This window comes from Cyanistes caeruleus, chromosome 6 (assembly GCF_971803275.1).
Source record: "Cyanistes caeruleus chromosome 6, bCyaCae1.hap1.1, whole genome shotgun sequence".
Classification (NCBI taxonomy): domain Eukaryota; kingdom Metazoa; phylum Chordata; class Aves; order Passeriformes; family Paridae; genus Cyanistes; species Cyanistes caeruleus.
Window position 1 is genome coordinate 35,366,030 of NC_141706.1, and position 26,327 is coordinate 35,392,356.

The window sequence follows — 26,327 nt, forward strand, 5'->3', positions numbered from 1 at the left end:
TAAAACAAGCAATTAAGTACCAATAGCAAATACACCTTGATGCTGAGATGTGCCTAGAAACAGCCTGATGTAACACAATGCAAAGTTCCTTTCCTTTGCTCTGAAAGGGAGCTTGATGATTGTCTACAGAAGAAAGTATATCTGCAGCCCACTTTAATTTTGGAATATTGTCTCTTACCTATCGAGCCAGATCATGTGTGGAAGTTCTGTTAACCATAAATTACAGAAGATGCAAAGTAAAAGCTTTCAAATTTTGGGAATTTCCAGAATAAAGTTTACTTGTTTATCTTAAATACAGCTGTTCTGGATAAGTGGTTGCAAGGTAATTTATTTCATTTTGCTTCCATTATTAAAGGTGGAAGATTTTTTTGTACATTGTTGGAAATCTCAGTGAATACAGAATAATTGGTATTTATTTTGAATTGAATATTCATATTCTTTTCTTATGTTGCTTGTCATGGTAGTATTGGGTTATGTTGCATGTGTTAACTAGACATCTGTAAGATGAGTGCTGATTATGTCATTTATATGTGCAAAACATTCTTTTTCTTAGCAGTTTTGTCTGTTTGGAACAAAAATTAATTTCTGTTGGGAAAATTGTTAGATTTTTTTTCCAAATACTATCCCAAAAGTTCAACCTGATATAGAGAGCTGGCATAGAATTTTTTTCCCCTGAGCTTGTTAGCATGATAAAACCAAAGCATGGCTGAGATCAGATCTTTTATAAGCAGAACATTAAGGCATTGTTGTAGATAAGCTACATCCTGGCTCTGCTTACAGTGAGGCATTGTTCATTCCATTAACTGTTGATCCAAAGTGATAGTGGTTGTCCACAGAATGTCATAATCACATTGCCCCCAAATCTGTGAGTAAATCTGAGAAGGATGAGGACATCCAACTATTATATTTGCTATGGATTATCAGTTTCTTAGGGATTTTGGTGGTTCTTCTTTGAAGCTTTTTTTTCCCCTTTTCCTTTCCATACCAGGAAAATTGAGGGAAGGATAGACAGACAGCATAGTCAAAACTGTTGCTGTTGGTGAAATCAGTACACTTCAAAAGTAGCTTTCAGTAAAACTCTTCAACTTCACCTTTTAAAACTGCTGCTGTGTCTTCAGAGGATGTTGGAAGATTTCTTTTCCTTGTAACTGTTTCCTAAAGGGAGTAAGTGCAGCTCTACTTTTCACCTCCATGCATTCAATTCCCTGCCTGCTGATCAGGTGGGATTGACTACATAGCTGGATGAAATGTTACTCTACACCACTGGCACCAGCAGCTCTAGTTTCCTGGGAAACCAGTGCCTTCATTAGTGCTAAGACTGTATTGTAGGCAACAAACTATTCTTACTGTTAGTGAGTAAGCATCCCTTATTACATAAAAATAGAGCCCTGCAATTTGGGAGAAATTATCACACAATGAATTACCAAAATGATGGATAATTTGCAGTGTGAGAGATTTTTTTATTCCGTATGGGTGAAGTAAATGCAGGAAAAACACATTTGTAAAGGGGAAGAAAAAATCTCACAGCACTGTAATACTTGTAAGTATGGTACTGAGGGGTAAAAATTAATACAAACAATCTGCAACCTGCAGCTATTCTGGGTATTTGAGCTACTATTCCATTTCAAATCCTTATAATAGTTTATGAATTCAAAGATACATGTTTTTTTTTATTTCTATTACAGATCTGGAGTCCCTACAAGCAGCCTGACTGCACAGGGGACCTGGATGGTAGAATTGAGGATGATTCGCGTTGCCTCTACACTCACGAAGAGTACATCAGTCTTGTATTGAACAGTGGTAGTGGTTTGTCACACGATTATGCCAACCAATCAGTCCAGGAAGATCCACGGATGATGGCCTTTTTTGACTCTCTGGTGCGCCGGGAGATCGAGGGCTGGAGTTCTGATTCAGACAGCGACCTCAGTGAGAGCACAATCATGCAGCTCCACGCAGGAGTGAGTGAACGCTCTGCTTATAGCGAGTCGGAGTCCTCCACCTCTTTGCATCACTCCCCACCACAGGTGGCTGAAGAGTCTGATGAAACTACTTATAACTTGAGGTCCTTAAGATCAACTGCATCCTCCTCAGCTAGAGAAGACGTGGCTTCCCGTCAGCAGAGGCTCTCTGCACTGAGAAAATATCAGGACAAACGTCTCCTGGCCCTTTCCAATGAGTCTGACTCTGATGACAATACCTGTGAGGCAGAACTAGATACAGACCTTTTTCCACGGCCACCATCTCCGAGTCCTGAGGAGAGTGAATCCAGCAGTTCCAGCAGCAGCAGCAGTACAGAGGATGAAGAGGAACTGAATGAGAGGCGCACATCCATGAGGCAACGCAATGCACTGAGGCGCCGACAGAAGGTGCAAAAGGAGGAAAGGACTAGCACTAACACAGAGAATGTAACTCCTTACATAGGTGAGGACATATATGATTACCCCCAGATCAAAGTAGATGATCTTTCTTCCTCTCCAGCTTCTTCACCAGAAAGGAGTTCGGCCAACAAAGACGTTCTTAAAGAAAGGACGTCCCCTTGTTCAGACAGTGAATCAGTGGAGAGAAAGATTTACAAAGCTTATAAATGGCTCCATTACTCTTACATATCATATTCGGCTAGTAAAGATGGTGAATGCTCCAGAGGAGATGGAGAAAATGATGAAGGGAAACCAGGAACCAGTGGAAAACACAGTGCAACATGTTCGCTAACTAAGGAAGATGCTAGGAACTTAAGTTCAGTAGTTCCTCAGGGTTCCTCAGCTCTTTCTGCTGAAAACCACAGCAGAGAAAATTTAAAGGAATGTGGTGGGATAGAAAATTCTAGTAATGGTCAAGCTCATGAATGTGACAATCAGCGGCGGATGGAGGGTCAAGAAAACACATCTGAAGACACAAGCAGTGGAGGTGTAGAGCATTCTTTTGAGACTAAAAAGCTCAATGGAAAAGCTAACTGCAAAGGGCTAAATAGCTGTACCGAAGAACCTTGCATTCAGACCACAGGACTTGTGGAACAGAAAAATAGTCAGAACTGTCAACCAGCACCAAGCCATCACTCACTGGTCCCTCCGTTCTCCGCTGTTGCCATCTGTAGCATGTCAGGTCACTGCCCCAGAAACCAGACTGATGGCAGTGAGGAGAGGAGCTTCGACCCCTCCTGTGTTAACCACAATAATGGCCACTTGCATCTTCACCCTTCATGCTTCAACAATGGACAGACTTTTGGAGAGCAGGAGTCTGTGACACAAGGACTACAGGTGCACTCAAATGCTGATAATGGCAACCTTGTACAGGTGGGTGTGACCTTGCACAAAGACTGCTGCCTGTCTGAAATGGACTCCAACAGCTACAGCGTGAGCACAAGAGAGGATACTGCTGACCTGCATCCTGCGGGCAGTGAGAGCACTCAGTCTCTTGGAGGACTGAAAAGACACAGAGCGGAGTTGGAAGATGCAGATTCAGAGAGCTCATCCTTTGAAAAGAAGTTAAAAACATGATAAATGCAAATGTCTGTCGTAGTGTGCACTCTCTCAAAAAGAAAAGGAAAAAGAAAGTATTAAAGGCACATAGAGCTTGGGTCTGAAACATTGCGTTTGATTCTCCATTCTGTTCTTCAGTGGGTCTGTTTTAGATTGCCAGTGGTTCATGCTGTATAAAAATCCAACTTGCTCCTTAATGAGACTGAGTCTAGTGTACCCATACAAGGTTCTGTTTAAAGTAAATCCTTATTAAGATGGTTGAATGAATAATTCTTGTGTGGACATGTGTCATTTGTTCAGCCAGCCAACCAGGATGACTGCTTTAAAGTTTAATTGTTCTTCCAAGGAGAAAGTTTTCCATACAGATGCTACATATTGCAGGCTGAGGAATGGTGGAATTAGATCACACTGCTGGTAGATCACACAATTAGGGTGTGTTTCTTGTTGAGGAAAACAGGGAAGAAGTCTTTCTGGGCCCTTTATTCTGCTTCAGAAAGTAAAGAAATGCAACCATTAGAGAGGTTATTTTCGGAACTGGATGGTATCTTCAGAGATGATACTTCATAATGCACTTACTTCTGGTACAGTTCAGTGACATTATTTTTATGCCAACAGAAAAGCTATAGGAAATGAGCCTCTTTCCAAAATCAACTTTAGACTGTTCCCATGGTGACACTCAATTTTGTGGGCTTTTTTTAAAGAAAAGAGCTGAATAACACAGTGTCATCACTATATAGAAATATAATTGTTGGCAAGAGGCAGGTATTATGCTGTAGACCTCATTCTAACCAAGGGCTTTTAAAAATCGGGCATTGAAACATGCCCTTCCTGTGATCTTAACACATAGACATTCTTCATCATCATTATTATTATGGTTCTGGGTATTGGCATATATCTAGATTGTGCTCATCCTTCCCCCATGTTTGTACTTTTGGGAAGCAGCAGACCAAACAGAAAATAGCTGAAGTATGGATAATGTAATTGATTCATGTTAACAGCAACATTTGGTAAATCTGAAAAATGGTTTTTTAGCAGTTTTTGTAGCCCAAAACAGGTTGGGATTGGAGATCAGGGTTGCTTTTCCATCATTGTGCTGCTGATACTTGAAATTGCAGATGGGTAGATGTATTTAGCAGATTTCTGCATGTAAGGGAGAGCTTCAGAGAACTGTACCCACATGTAGGGAGACTGGGTCTTCAAGTCTGGCAATCAGAACTTGGGCAAGGGCACAGCTCTTGCTGCCAAGAACTGGAGTACTCTGTGGTGGACAAGAGGTTTTTCTTGCCTGGGCACTCCTTTGAGTGGAGTATCTGGTGAGTCATCTCAGTTTTGGCATGGTGGAATTGTACTTGCTTCCCTAGCAACAAGGTAAGGGGAGTCAGTGTGTCAAGGGAAAACAATCCATCTATAAAGGACACAAACACATGTATGTGCAACAGAAAAAGAGGCTTCTTTGGACTCCAGTAATTTTCAAAAGCTTTCAAGCCCAATACTGAGGAAGGGTTAGTTTATTTTAAGGAATTGGAAACTTTTGCTTTCAGTACAACTCTAGCAGTACATTGCTGTAGAGCACTGGCCTCAGAATAATTATTTCAGATCCACAACTCTGGTACCTTGGGAAAGCAGGAAAAGTCCCTGTTAAAACAGGATGAAAGTGAAGGAGCACTTCAGAAGGGATGCTGTGAGGGAGAGTGAAGAACACAACCTGAAACATTGTCTTACAAGTTCTGTAGGTCGTCTGTCACAGGCTGGCTGCCCACACAGGCTCTGCTTTTCTAGGTGAGAAAGGTGAAGGGGTGCTTGCAAACACAAGCAAAAGTGGCAATAAGAGCAAGCTCTGATACATTGTTACCTTATTGAAAAAATTGTTCTGTACTTACTATATTGTACATCCCTGCAATCAAGATTACTATGGGAGTGTTTTCCTCAGTTGTATAAACATCTTACTGTAAATTCTGGGGTTTAGCCAAAATCATGAGGTTGCTGAGTCAAAACTTCTTTATGTTTTAAAAGTTTTTTACGTTGGAAAATTTTCTCATCCCTCACTTCTAGTGAATGAACATCTACTCTTCTTTGACATAGTCATTTTTCCTGGTGTTTTCCTAAATGCCTTGTGGTCTCACTTTCTGGTTCTTTTGTTTGTTTTGAAAAGTAGAAGAAAAGGTCCCAGGCTTGGTGTTGCAGAATCACAGAATGGGTAAGGCTGGAAGAGACCACTGGAGGTCATCTAATCCAACCTCCCTGCTCTTGTACAGGCTCTGGGCATAAAGAATTGTTCTGGTTTCCCCAAAGACAACCCCAAATGCTGTCTGCATTCTTGTTATTTCTAGTTTCTCAGGCAGGAGGAGCAAGGCAAGCTGCAATCTTAACCTTTTGTTCACAGGAAATTTCAGTGCACACAACAACTGCAGTTTCTGAAGCAGTGTGTTCACCTCCTCACATAAATAAACGTTAGCAGCAGTAGGGAGCTCCGTTATGTGATAAAGAACCCCAAAAAATCAAGCCAGCAAGCAGCAGCATGTCCCCTCCAGGCGGCCAACACTGAGCAACAACAACTGAACAACTGCTCTGTGCAGGTTGCTTGGCTCTGTCATTGATCCTGTGTATTTTCTCTCCCCTCACCCTACGCTGGGTTGCTCGTCCTGCTGTGTGCCCACTGTTTCCATGTGAGTTTTGCTGTGTGCTTGGAATTGTAACTCCCTACTTCTGGGAAAAGAGTAAACTGTTCAGTGGAAAATCTTGCTCATTTATCGGAAGAGGTTTTACCTTTACTAATAATCTGCCATGTACTTAAAACCGAAAAGGTTGTGTAAATATTGAACTACCCTGTTAGTCACTATTTGTTTACCATGCAGCTTGTTATGGCAAGAAATTTGCTAGGCCACCTTGTATAGTTCATGTCCAGAGAACTTTATTGGTGGGAAAGAAAAACACTCCCTTACATCTCCCCAGAACACGTTAGACAGAGAAATATTGATTTTTAATGAAGTTCTTTTTTATATTTCTACAAGGTCACAGACTGTATTTGCTTATTTCAGCTTTCTCTGTTTAAAGAGAGTCAAAGCTGACTCTTCCTCTGAAGAGCAAGCATGAGCCTTGTCTGGCCTGGAGTATTAACTGCTTGTAGAGAGGCAGGATGATATGAGATCTATCAACCAAAGTTCATCTGAGGTTTTTCCACCTCTCCAGTGAACATTTTACCAAAACTGGTGAGTCTTCTCCAAAGTGAGTGGCTCAAGGAAGATAACGTTTTGTTGTTTAGAAGCAGCTCTCACAAACTAAGCATGAGCAGAAAGACACAGCTGCCTTGAGAAGGCAAGAACACAGGATTTTACCAGTTGCTTGCAGAAAATTCTGAAATCCAGCCTGTCTGGAGTAATAAATGGGATGGACAACTTATTAAAGAACCTTTCCTCCAAAATTTACAGTGGATTCTTTCCTGCTAAATTTCATTGTAGAATATGTGATTGAAACCCAATCCTAATCTCTGTTTATAACCTATGTCACTCGGTAGCTGGGAAATCGCTATTCCTCAAACTTGTAAAGAAGATAAGTGTGGTTAGGTGCACTTCTGAGGTCTTGTACTTGCCTGCATTGTCACATCCTTGTGAACACAGAGGTCTCTTGCACACTGCTGCCATCACAAGCTGGTGTGGCCTGGTATTTCTGAAGTCTTAAGCTGCTTTCATTTGCAGTTAATTTATTTTGCTGTTTGTGGAAGAGAGCAAGACAAGATTGTTGTTACTACCCCATTGAGTTAAAATGCTCTATGTTAGTGAGTTTTCATCTCCCTTTTACAGGCATTGGTATTGGCAGAAGTACCCTTTCCACTCTCATTTTCAGCCACTCAGATTATCTGCATGTCTTTGTCAGACTTGGGAAGCTCAGAGCTGTGCTGCAGGATCTTCAGAGTAACAGAGAAACAAAAATGGCTGCAACAGCTGAATTACTATGTGCACATGCACATGGTTCTTCAGGAATTCTTCAATAAACTAATCCTAGCAAATACATAATTTATAAAACACATCAGCACACTCCTGCAGCTGTGTCAGGATGCACTAATTAGCACAGCTAATGCTCTACTCTTATGAGCAAGAACTCTGTTTCAAACATCTGAGAGAATGGCAATTCTCTAGGGGAAAAGAAAGAGAAAAAGCCCAAAACCACCACCACCCACCCCCCACCCCCCCCATAAAAAAAAACCCCAAACCAACATCCCACTGGTTACGGGAGGCCCGAGTTTGACAAATTTTTCTTCAGTGATTGTGTGGATCAAAAGCAGAGAAATCACAGATATCAGTGTGTTCTGTGACCAGAGGAAAGAATTCGATGTTTCTACTTCACCTGATTGAAATCAAGGACTTGAACTTGGGCCGCCTGCCTTTCGCTTGAGCATCCTAAACATCAACCTACTGCATTATTCAGGAGTGGATTTGTTCATCTTTTGTCTGAAATGCAAAGGGAAAAGGAAATAGAAACAGTTCCTTCCACAAATACCTGGAGCAGAGCCTTGAGCCAAGCCCTGCTGGTTTATGGTTAGTAAGAAAATGCTGGAGGAACCTCTCTCCCTTCTCCACCTTGTGTGATCTCTGTTCCAGAGAGCAAGATGGAAATGCTGATGCAGCTCTGAATGCTTGCCATTGTCTTGAATGTGGGAGAATGGTCCTTTTGAAATTGGGTGGTGTGGGTATGATTTTTTTTGTATTATTCTTTTGTTGTAGATACATAATACCTACTTCTTGAGTTGACTGGCCAAATCAGTGAGCTATTTGTTCTGGGATATGGCTGGCAAGCTCAGCTTCTCTGTCTCAGGGATATCTTCCCATTGAGTTCTAGCCTTGCACGGTCTCACCAGCAGCTCTGGCATTGCTTTGCAGATATAGGTTGGCACTGCTGCAGCCTTCAGAGCTGATCAGAATTGTGCTTTTGCACTCTGGCTGCTTGGAGCTTTGTGGTGCAAATGAGTAAAAATGCTCCTGTAAGCACCCAAAAAATGCCTGTATTTGAACTTTTGAGGGGGGAGCAGGTCCCTCAGCCAGACGATGCCTCTGGCTATGTCTAGCACTTTCTCGATTGGATGCTACAGGAGTTGCAGGCTTCTAGGTGTAATGTAGTCCCAGACTATATTTTATTTCACAAACCACAGCTTCTTATTAGCAGCATTAACAGCAGAAAGCACTTCCAGGGCTTACCTTCTGGCCATTTCTAAACAGTCCAACCACACGATCTTTGGGAACGTCTTATGTGTCAGTGTCCTGCTTCCAGAACAAAGTTGATATAAAAGTTGCTTCAAGGAAATCCTAAAGCATATTTTCAAAGAGCATTGGCTTTAGTTCAGCATTTAAGGTTAAGTACTCATGAAATACATTTTGAGCTCTTTAAAATGTTGCTGTGTGGCAGAGAAGGAAATAGCATGAGCTTCAGAACTGAATTCTGTCAGGAAATAGGAAAGGAGTTGAAATGTATTTAAAAACAAACAAACAAACAAGCCCCTCATACCCGATTAGGTTTTGAATAGAAGTTCATTACCTGCTTCTAAGAGTGACTTTTAAAAACCTCAGCAAGAAGTTAACAGAATTGACTCCTCACTCTTGAGCTTACCAGCTCAAACCCACTGATCTGAAGAAGCCGAGAAGCCACAGCCAGGCCTCACATGGCTTTCCTGACGGGCCTGCCGCACAATGTTACCCAGCCAGGGTCGCTTTTCCATGTGCAGCCAGCGTGGCTGTCAGCAGCAAGGCTGCCCCTGGCTCTGACCAGCTGATTCTGTCTTGTTTTTTCTGCAGCTGTCTGGTTTAGATTCATATTGCCTGGGATGTGCTGAAGAAAACCCAAAAAGCTTTCATCTAAGGACCTTAGCTGATGTCTGCCTTTGGATCTTGGAGGGAAGGTCTGGGGCTACATTTCAGGGTGATCTTTATTCAGCCTACTAAAATGAGGAAAAGCATCCTTGCAGGAGGAACAGAGGAGTATAAGATATGAGCCTCCTCTGACTTACTCTTTCCCCTCCTGAGGTTTCTGTGTCTCCTTGAGGAGTCTTGTACGTTTTTCTTGTCTCTAGGACCTAGGGAGACTTCCAATGTTGGTTGGCCAGAAAGCAAAAATGAAAAAAGTCTCCTTCAGTGACACTTCCAGTATTTATGGCCAGACCTGGCATTTCCTGGCTTAGGGTTATATTCTTGAATACAATTTTCTCCAAAGCATGAGAAAAGTCTGCTTCCCACCTATCTCAGCTTTGGAGAGTGAGAAAGGAAAGACAATCTAAGCTGCTCCAACAGCCTTAGAATGAAAGGATGTACATGTTTAAAGCTGGTTATAAGCTCCCCTCTTCCCAAAGTTTGTATTACTCTGCAGTGCAGTGCACTTATCCCTGTACAGGGATGACAACAGCAGAAGTCTTTAATTAATTAATTAAATCTCCTTTAATTCAGAGACTGAGAGTGCTTCAGTCTGTCTGATAGGGCAGATCTCTAATCTTTCCATAAAGAAGCTTTTTTTAGCTCATACATGTTTCTGATGATGTGGAAGATTTATTTTTGATCTGGGAAAGTCTGTAGCAATGTTTTGAATTCCTGAATGACTGACTGACTGATAATCTATCTGAGGAACACTGGAAGCAATTTACAGCCTTAGATGGAGATTTTTATTTACTTACGCAATACTTTTAAAGTCCAAACTTCTACAGTTCGTCATCCAACACGAGGGCTCTTCACCTTTCATCTCCCCTCTGTTTTCCTGGGAAGGGTGAACTTTCTTCTTCAGTCCACTAATAACCTCCACTAATGATACAGATGCAAAAGGTACCGATCATTTGTGGCCAGTCTTCCCAACAGTTAATGAACATGCTGAGGCAGTAGTCCATCTTGCTAGATACACACAAGTTGCAGCAGACAGCAGGAGAAATGGCTCATTAATCTATGCTCTGAAGTTGAAAATCTGCAAAAACATGGGAAGATTTCAGTCTAAGTGACACATCTTGAGGTCTCCTACAGCTGGCCCTGAAATATCTTTGATGTTTCTCCAATTTTATGCTATAGTCTGCAAAGCCAGTGTTTGTTTCCAGCCCAAGGGTAAACCTAGTCTAATCTTACTCTTGCCAGATGAAAATTATTTCCAAACTTAACGTCAGCGTATTGCTTAGCTGATTACATTTCTGATGTTTAAACCAAATTAAATACTCAGCTGATCATACTATACAATTATACTGCCTAAAGGGAAAGATTTCATTTGTCTACAGCTGGGAAAGAAAAAAAGCAAACCAAGCAACCAAACAAAAAATCCCCAAATATTTTAAACTACAAACTCTGAGTAAAAAGGAAGCTGATGGTTGCACAAGCAGCTGAGATCTGCTACTATGAAACTGCTGCAGAGGGGAAATCTCCAGGCCAGAGGCAGGCAGTCCTGCACTGCTGGGCTTCCTATGTGAAGCTGACAGGTTTCTTCTGGATTAGTGTGATTGTTGACTCACAAGGAAAGCCTCAAAAGGAGCAGTAGGAGTGTTTGGTGGTAGCCAGGCTCAAAGAGGAGTGCTGTGACTCCTGTCCTCAGTGGCTAGTGAGGGGGCTCTTAGAAACACAGAGTGGTTTGGGCTGGAAGGATTAAAGATCATCTCATTCCAACGCCCCTACCATGGCCAGGGCCATCTTCCACCAGACCAGGCTGCTCAAAACCCTGTCCAACCTGGCCTTGAATGCCTCCAGAGATGGGACATCCACAAATTCTCTGGGCAACCTGTTCCAGTGCCTCACTACTCTCACAGTAATGAATTTTTTCCTAATATCTAATCCAAACCTACCTTTTTTCATTACTCCTTGTCCTATCACTACATGCCCTTGTAAAAAGTCCTTCCCCACACTTACACTACTCCCCTCCTGTAGCCCCCTTTAGTTTCTGGAAAGATGCAATAAGGTCTCCCCTGAGACTTCTCCAGACTGAGCATCCCCAACTCTGAGAGTTTCAGCCTTTCCTCATGGGAGAGGTTCTCCATCCCTCTGATCATCTTTGTGGTGTTCCTCTGGACTCACTCCAGCAGGTTGATGTCCTTCTGCTCAGAACCCCAGAGCTGGATGCAGCACTACAGGTGGTTTCTCACCAGAGTAGAGCAGTGTAGAGAAAGAGAATCCCCTCCCTCACCCTGCTGGCCACAGTACCTGCTAACTCTTCCATAAAAGCATTGCCCTATGGAGGAGTGATTCACTGGAAAGGAGGGGCAGGGCGTTACCAGGACTTCAGTTCCCTCCCTCACCAATTCCACTTGTTATGGCATGTTTGCTTGTGATATCAGGATGTGAAGAGTCCATTTCGCTACTGCTGATAGCAGCATATAATGGAGCTGCCTGGGTGGCTGTGGCTTCCTTCCATCCAGCCCTGACTTAAAATGGTTTTAGGATGTTACCCTGGAAGGTCCAAATACCACACTGAGACAGCTGGGTACTGGTGATTCGCAAATGAACTTGGGTTCAGGGGCAGTAAATGCACTAATAAAGTACATACTTACAATTAGCAAACAGTGAAAAGGGGAAGATCACTGCGATAAATATAAATTAGAAATGAGGGAATACGGGAAAGCAATGAGGGAAACAAAGGTCCTAAGGAGGAAAAAGAGAGGTACAAGGCAAGTAAGAGTGTTTGGTCAAATTCAGATCAGAAGGAACTTGCTGTTTTCCCAAGAGCTGAAAGTGCAGTTTGCCATATCACAGGGTGGGCAGGACCCCGAGGTGAGTTGCCCTGCCCAAGGAAAGCCAGTGAGCAGCTGCAGCTCCTGTTCCTTCAAACCAACAGGAATGGGTAATTTGCACTTGGGGGTTTTCAGCTAACCACACAGAGAGATCTCTGAACTGCTAATATAGTGTGGTGGGTATTAATAAGCCTTGCTGTTCAGGGAAGCTCTGGGGGTCTGGGAAGCAGCCGTGGAAACAGGATGACCTAATTCCAGTCCCATTGGCTTGCTTTCAGTGCCAACAGAATGAAGATTTGATATGAGGCAAGTGCTAAAACAGAAGCAAGAAAATACCATCATGGCTAATTAAATAGTGCAAATTGATAGGGAATGGTGTAGAAAATGGATTGTGTTGACTAAGCATATTTTCAAGCTCAGCTGATAAATGTAGAAGTTGCAATAATACTTGGGCCACTGGAGAGGTGTTTTCAGTGTCCTAGGGCCCAAGCATTGTCTATTAAACCAGAGCAAGCCACATTCATCATTAATCAACATTAACCCCAAGCAGCAAACCATTAGTGACACTTTCAGTGGACAGCAGGGCCTCAAACGGGTACTGATACATCCTTTCATGTCTTTATTAATGGCTGGGCAACATGCATAAGGGTAACTATGTCCTTTGTAGCCTGTATTACAGGCAGAAAAGATAGACAGTGAGAACAATGTGGCTCAGCAGCCAAGCAGCCTGCCAGTGTTGTGCCAAGAGCCTGCCCCAGATCAGGCCCCAAATCAGGCCCTGATAGACCTGGGCTACTTGGGTATGGGAAAAAAACAGCCAGAAAAGCAGGGATTTGTATGGTTGAGGGATATAAAAAAGACAAGTCAATGTTACCTTTTCCTAACATCTTTTAGGATAATTAGGTGAAACCAGACTCCAAGTTTCAACTCCTTTGTGCGTTTCATTGCTATCTGTTGATCGCCTTGTCTGGTGCAGCGCAAGTCAGAGCCGGGGACTTCTCACAGAGGGAGAAGTTTTCTCACAGTGCTCTGTCTGGGTGGCTGCATGATGCCAACACGTCTGCAGGTGTTCTGCTGACAAGTGAGCAGTACAGACATTTGTCCCTGTAATCTTCTACTGGACAGCCCCACTTCCTGCTGGAAGTTAATGGTGCAGTGCGTAATGCTCTGCAGAGGTAAACCTGCACCTACCCGATGTACAGGAGAGGCAAGCTAAAAGAGAAGCTCCTGAAAAAAGCATTTAAAATGTTTCTTTCAGATAACTACTCCACATGCATCCTTCAGAAGCTGTATTAAGCCCTAAAGTACTGCAGCTGACAGGTCCAGTCGCCTGCTTTTTAATTAAAGTGAAAGCCATATTTGCCTTGCATACAAAGACAAAAGCCCCTTTCAGCCCTTAGCTCTTTGCAAAGGCAGGTTGTAATTCTTCTCTTTGCAGTTTCTCTGCACTGTTTCCCTATCCTTGTGCTGCTCAGCCCATGCTCTGCCGAGCAGGCAGCTGGAGCCATCCATGCAGCAGGAGCCTCACCAATGCTAAGTGATGACCAGACAAGGAGATGGGAAAGAGCCCAATATGAGGGGGAATGTGATCATTTAACATCATTGCATTCTTCTCTGAGGAGCTGCTCGGAGCACTGTGCTGAGACCATTTCTTCTTAGTGCAATCTTTAATGTTTTCAAGCTTGTGAACAGAACCAGCTCTTTGGAAAATAGGCATGGGGGCATCCAGTTCTGTACAGCAAGAGTAAGGAAGGATGGGATATAGAGATATTTTGGCTTCACAGTCTGTTCTCATATACTTCCGTGGTGGCATTTGAACTCTTTGAGAATTAATAAACAAATTCACTAAACAGTAGTGCTGTTGTTCACTAGGTTTGTTATCAGCTCATCTATGAAAAGTAACAGCAGCTTGAGGATTTTGCTCCAAACACTCGGATTTTGCTTAAGGTGATTCTTGATTACCTTCAGCAAGCTGAACTGATTTAAGTTCTCTTCTCATGAAAAGTATGATGGGGGAGCTGATTTATTCAGTCAGAGAATTCATCACTGCATAAACAGAGGAAGAGGTTGAATTAGCATTAGTGAAAGATCTATGAATGTTCCTGGAGAAATGTTATTACTTTAACTCAGAGAGTTTACTCAGGGGCTTGGCTTTTTCTCTTTTGCTCTATAAGAGTTTCCAGTGGACTGCTCTGTGATGAATAATATCTCAGTTGTTCTTATTTTCTTAAATAAATCTAATTATGCTTTTTCTATGCAGGAAATGGAATCAAATTATAGGTATCACTCATTCATCCTTTTATAACTCCTGTAAAATTAGCAAGACAATGTCCTGCTGGTGAAGAAAGCAGTGTGCTTGGCCCTGGGCAGTTGGTAAAAGATAGAAGCATCTGATCAAATTACTCAGCTTCTCAAAGAAATCATTTTTAGAGGATGTTGATGATTGTAATTTCCTTACCTTGTTCCATCCAGGTTGTTCCTAGCCATGGAAAATCACCCTGGCAGAGGAGTGATGCTGGACAAGGGGATATAGTAGTGCTGAGCACAAGGCTGCCACCAAGGCAGCCAGCTGGGACAACTCATCAAAGCAAGTGCTTGGTAGTCTCACACATATCTTGGATTCTTCTACAGGGCTTAAAGCATGTCATCACATACATCTTGAATTATGTATGAACCGCTGATCGGACGTAGCAGATCTGTGTAACCAATGTTATCCACCCGCCTACGGTGCCGGGGCTGCCAGATGGGAAACGTCTGCTCTTGCACAGCCCAGCTGCGGTCTGTCTTCCTCCTGTGTCAGACATCCCACACTGGGGTGGCCTCCATCCCAGCAGAGGTGCTATAGGAGGGGGAAAGCTCAGGTATGAGCTTCCCACTGGGATAAAAGTGTTTCCATCTCTCCATCCTGCCCTGGCCAGCTTCCCCTGGTGTTTAGTACCACACAGGTCCTGGGGGACAGGTGGCACTCCCAGAGCATCAGGGAGCTGCAGCATGGTAGGTCTTGGACCACAGTGGTCACAGGGAGTTGGTGAGGATGGCTCCTGACTCCCCCATTGAGGGGCCTGGCTGAGGCCTCCCGAGAAGCTGCTGCTCGTGCTTTTATGTAGCTGTGGTAGTAGAAGGGGTAGAGGGCTGGACCTCCAGCATGGTGAATTGGTCACAGGGTGGGTGCACATCCTGTGTTCAGTGCTGGATGAGCAGTGGTGGTCTCCTCTGTCCCTTGGGCAGGCAGGATTGGGACTCCAGTCCCCAACACCCACATTGGCATTTGGGCAAGTGTGACCCTTTCACCCCAGGCAGTCTGCAGCCTGTGTGCCACAGTGCCATCTGCCACAGCCACCTGGGAGCCGTGGGCCCTGTCCTCAGGCTGGAGCACACGGACTCTCGGGATATAAATCATCACTGGCCGAGGGTTAGGCCTGGTGTCTTTAGAAGTGGGTTTGTGGAGAAGCAATGCAGGGCAGCACGCATGGAAGTGGACTCTGGGCAACAACTCTGGTCAGAGCCCAAGCTCCTCTCCTCACCTGTCTGCAGGGGACACAGTCAAAAATCATCAAATATCCTAGATCTCCTAGAGCCCTTTACCTTTATTCCTTGTGAAGAGCTGCCCACAAGTTCGTAAAGTATGTGCAGGACTGGGGCTTCCCAACTTACCTGCGGGGCTGGTGCCCTCAGCTGTGCAGACTGACTCCAGCTCCATGTGTGCTCAGACAGAGCACATCACCAACAGACAGGCTCAGCACCTCCTTCCCAAGCAGGGGGCTCTTCCTTACTAGTCCACAGCCCTGGGGAACTGACCCAGCCTGCCCCCAGTTCTCTGTTTATTTCAAGTTTTATAGCTTTAGAAAAATTCCTGTCTGATGATCTAGATCTATTTACACCCCACTGCTGTGTAGTAACATTCCACCAGTGCTAAGCAATATTTCATTCTGGGACTAAATTTGTTGTCTGAGTTCAGAAGCTCTTCATCATTGTGGGAGCAGATCTCTCAAAATCTCTCTCAAATATTTATCTATTGCATCATGTCCAGAAAATTACAATCTGGACCTCTTTTTGGACTAGAGAAGTGTGAAAAACACTGCCTGTTTCTTTGGGCCTCTTCTCCACATGCAGCTAAACTCTCTATCTATCTCCTAGGAGCTGTGGAAAGTGTGGACAATGGTGATGATGGCAAAGAGTTACAGCCTTGTAAACAAGGACATGCGGGGAAAACAGTTAAAGGTAGTTCCATAGATCTGCTAAGAAAAGGGAGGGATTGGATTCCTGGAGCATTCCTGAGCCCCAGCTGCTGTGGTTGTTCCCATCTCTGACTGTTTATGCAGGTACTTTGGAGTCTGACCTCAATCTCTGCTGGAGAAATGTCTACAACACTGGGATAAGAAGAATCTTGCCTTCAGTAGCAAAGAATGAAAAGTCTGGGACTGGTAACTTTGGCAAGAAGATTGAATACAACACAGGTCATGGTAGCTTGAGAATTTATGAGATTCAGGAAACCTCACAGAAGAATAAGCCTGACTTACAGTATGTGATGATTTCACATCTGCCTGACTACATGGTTCTCCACTTCCCTCTGAACTGCTGTGCTGAGGCTGCTGCCAGACAAGGTAGACCTCAGGCTTCAATCAACATGGCAATTCCCTTGTCCCTTCTGCTAATGATTTTCCACAGCTCCCCTACCTCCCTGACTATCAGCCTTGTCAAGGAATACAGACTAGATAATCTGCAAGGACTAAGCACCCATTCCCTGACTGCTGGTCCTCCTCTGCCATCCTGGCTCCTCAGTGAGCTGCTATCAATGAAGTCTGAACTTGGGCAGATTCCTGCCTAAAGGGAAAATATCTTTCTCCACAACCAGCTCTGACACCTCTTGTCAGCAGCAATTTCAAATTCACCATGTAACACCAATAACAAAAGCCCACACCTAAACTGCAGCCCTGTTTCACACGGTCTGGTGCAGGGACAAGTCCCTGGGGATAGAGCTATGGCTGGAGAAGGGCAGTGTGTGCCCCGTGGGGTGGCTGCATGGCTGCTGCTCCCACAGCCTCCATGCAGGCAGGCACATCCCCCTGTGCTGCCTGGCCTCTGGCCGGGGAGAGCTGCCAGCTGGTTCCGCAGTCTCCCTCGGCTGAAAGGGTGTGAGGAAATCACAGAGGATCTCTGTGGCCTGTGCCTGAAAACTTTTTCTGTATCTGATGGTGCCTCCTAATAGAATTTGACTGGTCAATACTGGCTAGTGTGCCTGGGGTGAGAGCGTTTTAAAATGGGTGTTGGAAACTCTTTTATGGAGAATTTCCAGCCTGCTTATTGCTCCAGGTGGGAGAAGCCTGGAGGAAAGCCACATGCATGCAGCAGTCTAGACATGTTTGATTTCTTTTTGGAATTAAAGAACAGAAGTCCCATAATACCCTCTCTTTTTTTTAGCATTCATACAAGTAGCCAATATAAACAATTCTCTCACTGCCCTGAAATCTGGAGTTGCTCACAGGATGAAGCAGTGACCTACTGAACCTCTGGGAAGAGTAATATTAGTCTCTGTCTGGTGTGCTGCTGCCTTGGCCCGGTGCACAGCCCCGCTGCCCGAGGCCCAGCGCAGGCGCTCCTCCGGTGCCGTGTGTCTCCAGGCTGTCCCATCCAAGGAGAGGAGATGCACAATGAGGACACTGAACTCAAGGACACCCCCGTACTTAGGCACGTAACAAGCCCTCTGCTCCTCGGATACAGCAGGTTCCCCAGCTTTGCTTCAATCCACCTGGAAGGTTAAGCTACCGAAGCCTGGGATCTGGAACCAGCATTAAATTCCATGTGTTGAATGCAGAGAACATTTTTCCATCACACCTGAGAGCTGCTGCTCATGATGGATTTTGAAGTGCCCATGGACACATGTTCATGGCAGCAAGCCTCCAGGCTGACTTGCAGGAAGATGACTGCCATTTAAACTGGGGTCACTTCTGAGGCTGCCAGTGCCCTCGCTGCATGTTAGCTTCATGTGCATGTGATGGAGTTTCTTGTTGTGACATGAAATATTAGGGTAAGTGTCAAGGAGGCTGGATAGTTATTGCACTTGCAATCAAACATGGATGAGGGCTGCTTGTTCTTCTTGAGCTTCTGGTGCTGCTGCTCCACTAGGCCTCCCTAAGCCTTCTGGCTACAATAGTGTTGCCTGGAGTTCTGATGCTGTCACTTCTTCAGATTGTTTTACAGAAATGGATTTTTCTTTTCTGGGTTTTCTGTGCCTTTAACTTTGGTTCTGCCTACACACTCATGGCTGGAATTGCATTGAAGAGGCACACAGCAAAGAACAACGTGAAGCAGCTGCCGATATATCCCGTTCAGTTTCAAATGCAGTGGAAGAGGTGACAGCTGCCCAGGCTGGACTCCTGGGCATGAGAATGGCTCAAAAATTGACAAAATCATATTGAGTAAAAAGATCTACTCAGGAGTCAGCCTCTCTGACAGCACAAACAGCCAAGAATGAGGTGTCCATATTTTCTCTGTATGTAGCATGAGTGTGAGAGACATAAGAAAGTATTAAATGTGACGAAAGCTGTGTTGCCTTTCAGCTAAGCTCTTGTCCTTGCCTTTTAGGACTTCAAGATAAAGAACTGGCATTTGGATCTAATCAGGACTTAGAGAAACAGAAAAGCTGGTAACATTTCAAGGATTCAAACCCTCTAGATTAATTTTGGTTTAATCCCTGTGTAGTTAATTTTACTTCCCAAAGATGTGTTGCAGGCTCTTGTTGCAAGTTTTGTTCCTCCTCATGTCCCACCTCAGGCATATGTGGTGCTGGTGCTTTGCAGAGGTGCTGCATCCCACCACAAGTTTGTAGGTTAATTGACTCCCCTGTGCCCCATGAGTTTAGGAGGGCAACTTGGGGTCCCCTAGACCAAAGGTGCAACCCCAAAAAGAGCAGTTGCTGCAGTTATCATGGCTGAAAATTCCTTGGGTATCTCTCTGTGCTTCGTTTCCTGCCTTGCTCTGGCAAAGCTCCCTGTTTCCATGGTGATGATTTATTCCTCTAAATAGTTGCTATTCAAGAACAATATCATGGGTCCTTCTCTGTTGTTGGTTTAATTAAAAAAAAAAACAACAACAACAAAAAACCCCAAAAAACCCCTACTCTTCTCCTGGCATCAGTTTTGGCTGAAGCAGTTAGAATTGGACACTGACGTCCAACTGCTCTGATTCACCCTTGCTCCCACCCAGAGATGACCTTTCTGCCTCCCTACCACTTAGTGTAACCCTTGAGGACTGTCCTACCACTCCTGACCTGTCCTACTGAGAAATCTCACATGGGGGGAGCTAGAAGGAAAATGCAGAAAGGAGGAGAGAGCAGCTGAGCTCTCACAGAACAATACCACACAGTCCCACGTTTGCCTGGGAGTGAAGGGGAGCACGACACCCTGTGCAGCTCTGCTCTTGAGCTTTGCTTTCCATGAGCAAGGAGGCTTGTGATAAATAGGAAGCCTTGTGGGAACAACGTGGCCCATGATGAAATGGCCTGTAGTGCATCACTCATCATCACAGCCTGGATTTTAAATGAGCTGCCAAAGAGGGAGCCTCTCCCCTCCTCCCCAATCCTCGGCTTCCAAAACAAATATTTTTTTATTATGAGTGGAACAAGGACTTGTAGCCTGAAAACTGGAAACAAGAATGAAAGAAAATTCAAAGGCTGAACTGTATATTAGCGGTAAATTCCTGCATATTGGAGTAAAATTCAAATCTTAAAGTGTCTGTTTTATTGCATGAAAGTCTGAATAAGCAGCCTGGTCTCCATACAACAGGTGCCATTTGGTGGTACTTGGGACACTTCCTCCTTGCTTTGCATAATGAAAGAGACAGAGCATCTGGTTTCTCTGCTTCATTTTAAATGCCAGTGCTTATTTTGTTAATACATTTACATTCCAATTTTCTTCACATGTAGTAAAAAGGAAATGCTTTGAGGTTCTTCTACATAGAAGCACATTAATGTGCTTGATTTTTAGGCACCAGTAGCAAATGTATTCAGAGCCTGGAGTTCAACCATGGAGTGAGGAGAGCATACTTTGGGGAATTGAATTCCCATCTATGAAAGCAGTTCCTGAATCAATGAAGAAATTTTCTGACTTGTTCCATTAAATGCAGCCAGCATTGGCTTGTTCTGGGAGATGGATGAAAATGTGTCCACAAAAAAAAAGTGTGGAATACAACCTTCCAAATGGTTTTTGCTCTGGTACACAGAACAGCATCACAGGAGTACCAGGCTGCTGGCTAATCCAGAAGGGCAGGTACCAGCTACATTTCCTTCTGCAATACTCAGGCTGCAAAATCTTTTAAAGCAGTTGCAGCACCTTTCAAACATGCAGTGGAACCCACCCTTATAAGGTGGGAAAGCTTCGTGTTCTGCTGCTAGAAGATAGGAATGTGAGCTCGGCAAGGATTGCTTCACGTGGGCCCTTTATCTGAGAAATTGGTGATAAAAGTGAAGAAGTTCACGTGACACAAGAATTTCTCCCTTATCTAAAGGAAACTGGAGATGTCAAGTCAGAGGTACAATACACAGGATGAGTTACAAGGAGGAAACGATGTAAAGGGGCCAGACAGTTTGGAAATCTGCCTGCTTGCCTGTGTCCTATTTTGTGCCTTGGAGGATTATACTGACATCAGTACAATATTGATTTTAAAAATCATTGACTGGAAGCTTGAATCTGTCAGCTGTATGACAAAATGAAAAAATCCAAAGTCCTTAGGACCCTCAAATGTGCCATCTCTATTTTTGACCTCTCTTTGACATTGAACTGGGAGAAAGTGAGGGAGGATTTTGAGATAAGCCTGTCAATCAATCAGTTGTCATTTCCCTCATATATTTTTTTCTGAAAGTAGCAGCCTCTGTGCCTCTGAAAGTATAGTGGGGAAGATGCTGTGCTATCAAAACAGTTCATTTACCCAACACCCACAAAGTTTGCCCGGAAGAGATTTTTCAATCATTTAAACCTTGTTTTTAGATGGCTTGTCTCCTTTAAAAGCAAAGAGGAAAATCCTACTTCTTGCTATAGAATATAAGCATGCCAGATGTTAAATTCCATCTATTTCCTCCACACTCTTTCCAAAGCTTGCCTAGAAACATCTTGTCCCGTTGTAAGAAGCTTGTGTGGTCCTCAGATTCTCTTGACATGTCACTTTAGGTAGTGTCTCTCTGCATGCTCCCTGGTTAATCTTGCCATCAAAACCCTCTTGCTTCCATCCCTGATGCCACTGTTTCTGCCTATTTCATGTTCTACCTCTTCACACCCTCTCCTTCCCCATATTTCCTTTTACCTGGACTCACTGCTTGGCTGAAATGCTGCTTTTCAACACAGTGAGATGGAAAGCCAGGCATCCATCATCCCTTGTCTAGTCCACGGACTCCAGAAAAAGCAGTTACAAGGCACAGGACTCCTGGTGAAACCAGAGGGCTGTGAGGGAAGGGCCACACACTCATCTGCTTCCCCAGAAGCATGGACCCAACACACTCTGTTTGTCCAGGGTGTCTCCAAAGCAAAACCCAGGTACCACAAGAAGAGGTAACCAGCAGTACTGTAGTTGTGCTGCTGTGAGGCCATGCAATCCAGACATGGTTTTTTATTGAGAAGCCTTATCCTTCATGAAGAGCTCAGACTGTGGGTTTTTTTTAATAGCCCTGGGTTATTTTTATCAAAGACAATGTGGCCACTAGAAGTAGCATAACAGGGATCAGCATGATTTACTTTTTCCAGGACAATGGCCATTATTCTGGTGGAGCTGAGGACAGTTTGGGCTCTTACCAATTGCCATTTTCATATAAAGCAGGGCAAAAAGCAAAACAGAACCTGACTCCTCAGCTGGGCAGGGCTGCAGTGGTTTCTCTATTGCTAGTGTAACTAAAATGTGGTAAAAACACAATCCAGTCTCTCAAGCCAGCAGATAGGATGAAAAAGAGAGTGTTAGTGGAATCCTGCCTTTTTTGGCCTAAGTAGCCTGATGAAAACTGGCCCTGCTCTGAGCTGGCAGCTGGACCAGGGCCCCTTCCAAACTGGATTTCCTGATGGTGCTCAAGAATGACAGACTTCTACTGGCCTGCACCAGAATTTGAACTTCCAGAGACAGTAAACCAGAGTGAGATTCAAGATCCTAATTCCATTCTGAATTACAAGCCCAGGACTCAATGTGGTTTTATGGTTTTGTTTTTCATCAAGCCCAGGGTATCCCCTGGGTGGGGTGGTGCTCCCCAGCAGCCAAGCCCCTGGCCTAGTTGCTCAGGGAGTGTCTCCTATGCAGCAGTCCATGCATGTGCATATCCTCCCTGAAGGCTACACCCTGCAGTGGTAGCTCTTCCCAAGAATTCCATCAGAGCTGGAAGGAATGAGAGATGTGTCTGTAGCTATACATCCAAATGTAAGGCCTGATTCTTTTGTCAGTGGGACTACATGTAGAGTGAATGCTGCTTCTGCTCTTACAGGGAAGCTGTAAGGTAGATACTGGCCCTGTTCTTTCTTCAGAGCATCCATCCCAGGCTTATCTGAAAATAGAGCCTAGACTGGGGCCAGGCTGCTCTGAATGTGCCTAATAAAAGAGGATGGTACCAATGTGAAGGGGTGCTTACACATGCAGCTCTGGGCTGTGCTCAGGGGAAACACCTCTATCAATAGTGACCATGGAGGGCTGGAGGTCTCTGGCTTGTGCAGGCAGAGACCAGGGGGAAACAGACCTGCTGTCAGGAAGGATGAATTTGCTCCTAGGAGACTGGTACTTTTGCTGAACCAGGCTGGAGAACAGTGGCAGGAACTTTTCATTCATTTGCACCCATCTCTAATTTCTTCCAGCAATGCTCTGGCAGAACTGAAGCCTATTGATGTTTAAAAAGCTCTTGAACTGGTTTCTTCTCTCAGGGTGTTTTATATGTAATACATTGTGACTATACTCCCAGGAACCTGTTGGGTGGGCTGGATTTTGGAAATATGAATAAGTCACAGATAAATGAACAAAGCAGATAAACAGGTACAAGAGAAAACACTGCTGTAAATCCAAGGTGTGCCTCCTCTGTAGCTTTATTTGGGAATCAGGAAGAAACCAGCACTCAGTCCCATTCAAGGTAATGCTAGTTTTGGTATTGGTCATACACAATTTGAACTGGGTCCAGATCCTCTTTCTCCCTCCTTTTTTAATTGTTCTTGCCATAATTACTACTATTGTTGTATATAGTAAGGGTTTTTTCCCTTGTGTGCAAAAGCTATGATGCAAATGGGAGTCACTCCCAGAGAGTGCCCAAGGGCTGGGATGCAACTGCTCTGAGATGGGTCATGCTGCAAAATAAAGGTCAGGGGGCTTGTTCCAAACCAGATGCCACTGGAAAACATGTTGAGCCATTGCTGTGCTCCAAAAGAAGTGCCAGAGCCCTGAGCCTTGGTCATTTCCCCAAAAAATCTGTGCAGCTGGGCTGGGACTCACTTCTCCTCTGTTGTGGTCATAAAGGAGGGGTTAGACTTTTTCTCCCCAGAGCTATTTGGAAGTCCTGAGTAGACAAGGAAACTGGCCCTGGACAGGAAACTCGGCAATTGCACAGTGCTGACAAGCGTCCAGAGACTATATACCACAAAAGCACGGAGAAAATGGGGAGCCTTGTGCTCTCCACTTTGTTTTTCGTGTGTAGGGATCTCAGGTGCCAGCCACAAAGAGACCAGACGTCTGCAGACAACCCCTGATGTTTACATTTATTTTTAGCTAAGGCAATGTAATTTGTGGCTAATGTAATGGTATAATGAAACAGAATCAGAAAGGAGTGAAATTATTTATGTCTTTCAGCAAGACCCACACAGCCTGTTCCAGCTCTACAGCCCCAGCCTAAGCCCCTGGGCAGAGGGTTTGGGCACAGAGATGACACAATCCTGTGAGCTCTGCTCAGCTTTACTATTTGCAGACACTGAGCATGTTATGAAGTGGTATTCCCATAACCTCAGGCTCACACACTCTCTGCTTTCCTCTCATTGAAATGAGAGTGCCATGATGATAGACTGAACTCAGCACAAGGGAGACCTGGGTACTTTCAAAGTCCAAAATAGAGCCTTACTTGAGTCAGGTGATGAAGAAGTACTTATATTTATTTTCTACTGTATCAATTGTGTGCTTTTTGCATTGTCTGTCCTTCAAAGAATGACAGTTTAGGGATTCAGGGGGATTCAGGGGGATGCTTGGTTACCTTTTTTGCCTTAGCAGAAAATCATCCTTGAATAAAGATCCCAGAAATATTATTAACCCCAAAGCAGTACATTCCAGAAATTATGAATATGTGGAACAGAGTCTATGTACACATATGATGAAAATTATTTCCAAATTTTATCTTCTGTTCTGTCACAGAATACCACAACAGGGTCCTGTGAGGACAGGACTTAACCATAACTTTTCAACAAACCCCCTCATCAATCAAGTTGATATATATTTGTGTAGTGCTAGGGCTGAATTTGGTACCACCTTGGCAAAGGTTTGCAAAACTGTAATTTTCATGTATGTTCCCTTGTGTTAGCCAAATATTCACACCTTTCTGGTTTTGATTTCCATTACTCTTCAGGATACCACATACTTGAGGTACCCGAGGTGCACATATGTACTCTTAGGTCTGAAAGAAACAGGGATTAAAATATGCTTCATTAGCTGTGGGTAGAGGTCTATCAGCAGGGAGCTAGAAAGGTTTCTCATAAAGCATATTTCTGGCTCTGTACCTGAGATGGCTATGACCATTAGTACTGTGCATATCAGTAGTTGCAATGATTTATAGTAGAAAAGAATATATTTCACTGTATTTCCCATACAAATATTCTCAGTTCATTTCCCACAATTCACGTCTCTCTTGATTTTTTCACATTTTCCCCTTCAGAAAATACTTACCATTCTAAAAGGAGCCAACCACCTTTATACACAGACAGGTAGACTATGCCACGAGGGTTTTTCTTTTATGTGGGTGTTGCTATAAAGAAAGATTATAATCTAAGGCTCTTGCCTGTGGGTTATCTTGAGAATTGTCTAAGTTCATTCATACAAATGGAGGATATGGAATGGGACTTTGTAAGAAATAATCAGGATATTTCACAAGATGTCAATATCTTGGCATTTCCAATTCCTAGTCTGCGAGACTGCAGTGTTGTGAACGGTGTTGCCCAGAGACGTCAGGTTGCAGAGGGTGTTCAGAGGAACAGGACAATGCCAAAAACTGAGCCCCAGAGCTGCCAAGTCTCATACTAAGACCAAGTAACTTTCTTCTTCTTCCCAGGCTTTTATTTTCATCACTATTTTTCGAAGACCTGTCTGATGCAGTATCTGAAAGGCATTTTTTTCATCTCAACCTTACAAGAAAGAGTAAAGAGCACCTGTGTTTCTTTACCACAACAGTACAAGGAAGTTTTCTGAGGGTCATGCTTCATTAGCTCAGCTTCTCCAGCCGTAACCATTTGGGTACAATGTGCATAACCTGCAGAGTGATCATGGCAAGAGAAAAATCCTTGATGATTTTTCCTGCCCCATGGTCTGTGCACTGCCACCAAGACTGGGAGGCCTTCTGCTGTCCTTGACTATAACTCTACTTCCAACACCTGCAACCTCAGATATTACAGGAATTACTGCAGTAAAAAACACCCTGTGAGATGAAGAAATTTTTTTTAAAAGTCAGAGATTAAGTAATCGAGAAAAAGAGTCCAGCATACTGACCTTGTGGCTCATTCTCATCATCTCTCTCTTCCCCAGATGGGGATGTCCTTACTTCTTGTCCAACAACTTTGGGACACTGGTGACTGCTTGGGACCAGCTTCTCAGAGCTGTGACTATAAGCAAGATCTACCAGGCTGCATATCTCCAAAATCCTATGATGGAGGAGGCGACCATGTGAACTAGCATCTCAGCTGGAGAAATGTCCTTCACGGAGTGGAAAAATGCTGCATGCACAGTAGCCACAGGGCTGCTTCTCGAGGTGAGACTGGCTCTGTTCTTCCAAATGACAGCCAGCTGCCACCTCTCTTCGTAAGATTCATTCCTCTGGAAGATATGACTGCCTTGAGGTAGCATATTGCTGCTTGGGATGGGGAGATAACACATCAGCCTTTAGCCTTTCTCTGGCAATTTGTGTGAAAATGGATTCCAACTCTTCTTTGCAGATTGAAGAAAAGCAGGTGCTTGCTATCCAGTGTGCT

At 44.0% G+C, this 26,327-nt stretch overlaps 1 protein-coding gene and 1 long non-coding RNA gene across 15 annotated transcripts in view; one reads left to right on the top strand and one right to left on the bottom strand.

Moving 5' to 3' along the window:
• Window positions 1-3,746, top strand: part of DCAF5 (DDB1 and CUL4 associated factor 5) — a 69,257-nt gene extending 65,511 nt beyond the window's left edge. For all 12 annotated transcript variants that reach the window (XM_086895842.1, XM_086895850.1, XM_086895843.1 and 9 more), the window contains one exon: window positions 1,686-3,746. In XM_086895842.1, coding sequence (XP_086751968.1) covers window positions 1,686-3,494 — 1,809 coding nt within the window. In that variant the 3' untranslated portion in view covers window positions 3,495-3,746. The remainder of the gene's footprint in view (window positions 1-1,685) is intronic.
• LOC147652596 (uncharacterized) overlaps window positions 1-26,327 on the bottom strand; it is a 46,483-nt gene that overhangs the window by 12,111 nt on the left and 8,045 nt on the right. For 2 of the 3 annotated variants that reach the window (XR_015288763.1, XR_015288761.1), the window contains exons 4-7: window positions 10,132-10,412; window positions 8,669-8,776; window positions 7,821-7,924; window positions 1,437-7,184 (exon numbers count right to left, since the gene is read on the bottom strand). This is a non-coding gene — a long non-coding RNA (uncharacterized LOC147652596). Of the gene's footprint in view, window positions 1-1,436; window positions 7,185-7,820; window positions 7,925-8,668; window positions 8,777-10,131; window positions 10,413-26,327 lie in introns of those variants that run through there. The other variant, XR_015288762.1, reaches the window with a different exon arrangement.